The 5,966-nt window shown below is 53.9% G+C and overlaps 1 protein-coding gene across 2 annotated transcripts; it reads left to right on the top strand.

The window, feature by feature from the left end:
* The first annotated feature begins 419 nt into the window (after positions 1-419).
* On the top strand, positions 420-5,493 carry PRR15L (proline rich 15 like). Of its 2 annotated transcripts, none has more exons than XM_061175199.1 (2): positions 420-662; positions 4,321-5,492. In XM_061175199.1, the coding sequence occupies exon 2, from the start codon at positions 4,350-4,352 to the stop codon at positions 4,650-4,652; it is 303 nt and encodes a 100-aa protein (XP_061031182.1). In that variant the 5' UTR covers positions 420-662; positions 4,321-4,349; the 3' UTR covers positions 4,653-5,492. The 2 variants fall into 2 exon arrangements, with proteins under 2 accessions (XP_061031182.1, XP_061031181.1); XM_061175198.1 differs by lacking the exon at positions 420-662 and adding an exon at positions 2,275-2,626 and having other exon boundaries at positions 4,321-5,493.
* The last annotated feature ends 473 nt before the right edge of the window (positions 5,494-5,966 follow it).

The following is a 5,966-nucleotide window of genomic DNA, read 5'->3' as shown; positions in this document are numbered from 1 at the left end:
ACCAGGGACTGGTTTCGACTCTGGAGTTCAAAGGAGCTGGGTGCACCCCGTCCCTCCCAGCCAATGCGAGCAGCGGCCCTTAACCCTTCCCCAACTGTGCCCGGGGCGATGTTCAGGCGGCAGTTCATTCCGGGGAAGGGTCTGGTCTCTTTGGGGCATGAAATGGGTGGGGGTGACCTTGCTTATGGCTGGGGGGTGCCACCAGGCACCTGAGAGTGGGGAAACTGAGGAGAGAGGCTCCCGTGTTCTCCCCACCTCAGACTTCTCTCAGGATTGCCTCCTCCTGGCTGGGCGGTCCCTGGAGGACCCTGGCTTCTGGGTGGGTGCGGGGGGGTGGTGGTTGCTGGGGTTGGATTTCTGGGGTGATGAATATTCATCAGCCAAGCCAGCCTCTGCTTCTGTTTACTTAGCCGGGAAGGGCTGGGTTTCAGGTTCACCTTGACTCCTGGAGCTGCAGCGCCCAGCAGGTACCCGCTCCTGCACCTGTTTCTCTCTCACCTGCCGCACAGCTGCTCCTGCTCAGCTCTCCTGGCCTGAGCCTTGCCTGGCGTGGCACCCCGGAGGCACCCCTACCTCCCTCAGTCTCCCTCGGGGCAGCTCCTCCACTCAGCTCCTTCTCTAGGGAAGCTCTCGCCTCCAGCCCGGAGCAGTCGGGATCACAGGTACAGGCAGAGGGTGGGCAGGAGGGGAAACCAAGGCACAGACCTCTGTCAGGGGACCCAGTTCTGGCTCCACAGCTGACAAGCCCAGCTGGGAGGGGGACCCAGGCACACAGGCCCCCATCTCTCGCTAGGTGGGCAGGCAGAACTCCACTCATCCCACTGGCTTCTTGGAGTCAATCCAGGCCTCCAAGAGAGCTCCTTCTGGGAAAGTTTAACTCCAGAGCAGCGCTCTGTTAACTCTTGCTGAGCTGGAGCCTACCATCTCCTACCCCCCAGCCTGGAGGATGTTTCTGGCTGGCCGGTAGGACCATCTCCCTGTCCTATCCAGGGTCCCCCAGTCTCACGCAGAGTGAAGGAGTACCACAGGGGTCCTGCAGAGAGATGGGGGATGGGGGTTCTGAGTTTTGTCTTGCAACATGGATGCTGACTTGCTCCCTCAATCCCCCTCCACCCTTCCACCTCCACCCCTGTCAATGGTTAACTTGTCCCAGCTGAGAAGGAGCCTAGCCCAGTCTGGGCAAGGCCCTTAGGGGAGCTCACAGAACCCAGCTGGCACGGTGGAGGCTGTCCTGGGGTGCCTACATGCATGCCAGGGTGCTGACCACCATAGGCAGGGGGTGGCAGGCTGTCCCGTGAGGCGCTTTGTGGGTTCCCAAGCTGTGCAAACAGCGGAGGTGTAGCTTACATCTTCAGGGCTGATTTCTATCATCCCATGGGTGGCAAGGCCCCGGGGCAAGGGTCCTGCCCTCAGCGCTGGCCTGCTCAGGGTCCTGCACAAGCAGACGTGTCACCAAATGCTGAGTCTGCTCAAAATCCCAAGTACTTTCCCTCCGCCGAGGCCCCCCTAGCCTCCTGTGACTAGGCATGGACATGTGGCTGTAGGCATCTGGCTCTTTGCAACTTTGGATACCTGGGAAGTTTGGCTATTGTGTCACTTTTTTTTTTTCTAAAGCAAATCAGATTTTATACTACTTTGGGGTAGCTCACTATTTAAAAGAATCTTATAGCCAGGTTATCTTGTAAAACAAAGAATAGTCCACTAATTTATCTGTTCTGCAAGTTCAGATTTCCATAGGTCAGGCTTGCCTAGAGGGCCAAACACCTGCTTACTGGTGCACGCATGTCCTCCTGGACAGAAGGGACAGCAAGGCGTAGCAAAAAGCATCTTGGAGAGACCAGAGTTCAAGGCCAGGAGACAAGGGCACCAGTGCCTTGGTGCCGTGGTAGAGGCTCCAGGGCAGGGTCCGAGGGCTATTCTGACCTCTCTCTGTGGTTTTCTGACAAGTTCCTTGTGATCTGTTGCTCCCTTTACGCCAAGGAGAGTTAAGCCCTGTGGATGCCGAGTCCAAATACCTGTTAAAGTGGGTATATTTTAACTGGCACAAGCAGAGGCCACTTCCTCTCATGGAGCTAGGCAGTTTGGTGGTTACTGTCGGTTCAGGAGCTGGATCCTCCACTCCCCACGTTCCTTGGCAGTGGGAGGTGGTGGGGCTGTGGACTTTGCCCCGGACCAGGTGGTGACTGGGGCACCCACAGGCCAAGCAAGTGCCCTGTCCCTCCTTCCCAGCCCTCCCCACAACTCCTTCCAGAAACCCATTCTGGCACACCAAGTTCTGTGCAAGGCTGTGCTCAGCCCAGGTGGGGCAGACTGCCAAAGCAAAGCTCTCAGGCTGTCCCCTTAGTGCGCTCACCTCTCCAGGGTGCCCTGAAGGTATTTATCTGACTACTCACCCCTCCTTCACTTTCTAACTGGGAGCTGCACTAGATCTCCCTGGGATTCTCTTGCTACTTGAGCTCAGCTCGAGGGACAGAGCTGGCAAAGTGGGATCTGCTTCCTGGACAGAGAGGTGGGAAGCAATCCACTGGGCATCTGCTTTGGGCAAGGGGATGGGTATACGGAGGGCCAGGGGATGACCGCAACGAGGGGGCCATGGAGGCAGGCACGCAATTCATTCCAAGCCGAGGTCAGTATCCTGCTTTCATTTTTTCTGAATTTGATATGCTCCCCCTCTAAAGGAAATCCAGACTCATTATGGAAAATCTGGGAATCAAAAATTGGAGAGGAGAAAACATCCCCTATTCCTTCTACATAAAGAAAACCAATATTAATCATTTGTCATATTTCTTTCTGGTCTTTTTAGAAAATGTAAATGTAGTTAAGACCATCAGGGTTTTTTTTTTTTTTTTTATCATCAGGGTTTTTTTGTTTGTTTGTTTTTTGGTTTTTTTGGCCACGCCGCATGGCTTGCGGGATCTTAGTTCCCCAACCAGGGACTGAACCCAGGCCCTCGGGCCCTCAGCAGTGAAACCGTGGAGTCCTAACCACTGGACCACCAGGGAATTCCCAAGACCATCAGTTTGTAAAAGGAGGTGACACGTTTGCCTGGGCTTAGGCCGGCTGACCACCTAGCTTTCTGTACTGTGTACTGTGGCTATCGCACCCTCCTCCTCAGGACTTTCACAGCCCACGCCACGGAGTCCTGAGAACCAGACCACCAACCCCTCCAGGCCCAGAGATGTCTCCATTTCTCATTGCTCTGCCTGCTTTTTCATTGATCTTAATTCCTCCAATCTATGCTCTCTTCTTCTTGTGCTGTCCAGGCAACTTCATCTGCCAGAAGTTCCACTAGCTCAGGCGGCAACTTTGTGGAAATTAGTAAAAGGCTAGGCCACAGCTGTGTCACGACACATTATGTTGTCAGGGGAGAAGGCTGGATTTCAGCCCCCTTGCCCCACCTCTTGTGGGGCATCCTTAGGGAGGGTCCAGCCTGTGAAAACCAGATCCCACATGTACCTCTTGGCCGCACCAAACTTCCTTCCAAATGTTCAGGTCCCCTTCAAACCCCTGTCCTTGTGGAAGCCGTATGGGGAAGGGGAGCCACCCCTCAATAATGATCACATTAGCATAAATTTTATTGAATACTTTGCAAAGCATGTCTACCTCATGGGCAGGGATTAACATTAGAGCTAAATGTTAGGGCTGAAAGGGACGGGTGAGGACGCCGAGGTCCAGAGAAGTCACTTGCCAGAGGTCACGAGGCTGGAACAGTCCTCGGGACTTCCCGCTCCCAGCCTGACATTTCTCCCCCTTAGAAAAACCCCGGCTGCTCATTTAGTCGTGGTGGTGACCACTGGGAAGTCCAAATTACTCTGAACATCACAAATCCTATTTAATCTTGTAATGAATTCCAAGTAAAATGCACAGGGTGTTTCTGTCCGTCTGATACCAGCTGACCATCTGTCCACTCCTGGCAGCAGGGCCTGGCGGTATAGCAGGAAGAGCATGGGAAGGTGGCAAAGGCCTTGTTGCTGTGTGACCGGGCGAGCTGTTCCCCTTCCTGCAGCCCCAAGGGGCCTGGAGTGTCAAAGCTGCTTGGCAGTGGTGTTTGCTTGTCCCCTTGTCCCCTCCGCCTGGCTCAGATGGCTTCCCCATGGATGTCTTCTTGGCCACCCCTTCCCCAGACCCCTCTCTCTCCTGATATACCCCAAAAGTATTGCATCACCTACCTGAATCCTGGGTTCATTTGGCCCCAGGCTTCAATTCTTTCAAGCCCAGGCTATGAAAAGAGCCCACGTTTGGGAGACTAGAAAGGGCTGCTCCGAGGCCCCCGCCCCTTCTCCCCACTGACCCCTTTCTCTACACCCCCTGCTCCTGCAGAAAGCCCCACCCTCGGGTCTGAGAGCACCATGACCGAAGTTGGTTGGTGGAAGCTGACCTTCCTCCGGAAAAAGAAATCCACTCCCAAGGTGCTGTATGAGATCCCTGACACCTACACCCAAACTGAGGGCGGCGCAGAGCCCCCAAGGCCTGATGGCGGGGGCCCCAACAGCAACTTTAATACCCGCCTGGAGAAGATTGTGGACAAGAACACGAAGGGCAAGCACGTCAAAGTCTCCAATTCGGGCCGCTTCAAGGAGAAGAAAAAAGTCCGAGCCACGCTAGCAGAGAACCCCAACCTCTTTGATGACAGGGAGGGCAAAGGACAGTGAAGGGGGCCAAGGAAGATGCTAGCACCTCCCCACTCCCTGCCATCAGCTGGATCTGAGACAGGAGCTCGCCACGCTGGCCTCTTTGGCCACAGCTGAAGCCTCGGGGGCAGTTGATGCCTGCTGGCAGGAAACGTCTGGTTTTAGGTTTGTATTTATGTGCTCCAGCTTTCTGGAAGGCCTGAGAGATCCCAGGTCCTCCCGCCCTCCCCCACCACACACAAAGGCACTCCAGTTCAAGGATGAAAAGTCCCACTCAGGAAGGACAGCCCTCCTCTGAGAGGTGGAAGCATCTGCAGGGAGGTGGGTGTGGAAGGAATGGAACAGGGAGCTGGACAGACCTCACCCCCTCCTGGGGCACAGGGTCAAGGGTGAGTTTGAATTGCTGCTCCCTCTACTTTCTCTACCTGTGATTATTCTCTGAATCCATTCTGAGAGTGCATTTTCCAGAAGCCACGTGATGCGGGGTGGCTTCCTGGAGCTGAGGCGGAGATGCTGAACTTGAGCTCACCTCCTAACTCAGGTGGGAAACTTCCTGGAACTTTGCTCCCAGGTGTGCAGGGGGAGGGCAACCGTGGCACTCCCTAGGGGGTGCTGCAGAAGGCCAGATTAGGGACCCCGTGGGTTCCTGCACATACCCTCAAAGGAAAGCTACACTGTCCCGCGGGTCCAACCTCAGAAATGGGGTGGGAGGCTCTGACAGGAGCCCTCCTCCCCCTACTAGTATTTAAGATGGATCAGCCTCAGAGATGAGTCCTGCAGCCTTGAACTTTGTTTAAAAAAATCATCGTAGGTTTCTTTTTGTAATAAACAATGCTGCAAAAGCAGAGAACCTATTTATGCTCTTGTCTTGCATTTACTGAGATGCTGTTTTTCATGCCTTTATTCTTTTTTACTTTGTGTTCAAACTATTCCTTTCAAGCGCCAGGAAGGGTCCCCAGGTGTAAAAATGTAATACCTGGGTCACTAACTTCACCACCAAGCCATCTTTAGCATCTGGAGATGAAGAGAGTGAAGGAGGGAGCTAGTTACACCTCAGCAAGAGAGGCTGTCAGGGGCTCCAAGAGAATGGAGTAGAACTTTGGTGACCAATCCCAAAATCTCAGTGGTTTGGTTTGGGATCCAGATTCAAATTCTAGTTCCCCCCTTAGTAGCTGTGTGATTTGGGGGAACATTAAAAAAAAAAAAAAAGCAGCAACAGCAACAATAACAAAAAACACCTCCTCTGAGCCTCAGTTTCCTCTTCTGTAAAACGGGCTGTAATAATACCTATTTCACAGGGGGTGGTCAGTATTAAGTGGCCCGTAAGTAGTCCTA

The sequence above is a fragment of the Eubalaena glacialis genome, chromosome 19 (genome assembly GCF_028564815.1).
Source record: "Eubalaena glacialis isolate mEubGla1 chromosome 19, mEubGla1.1.hap2.+ XY, whole genome shotgun sequence".
NCBI classification, from domain to species: Eukaryota; Metazoa; Chordata; class Mammalia; order Artiodactyla; family Balaenidae; genus Eubalaena; species Eubalaena glacialis.
Note: the sequence above shows the minus strand (reverse complement) of the source record. Positions and strands in the feature narration are given on the sequence as shown.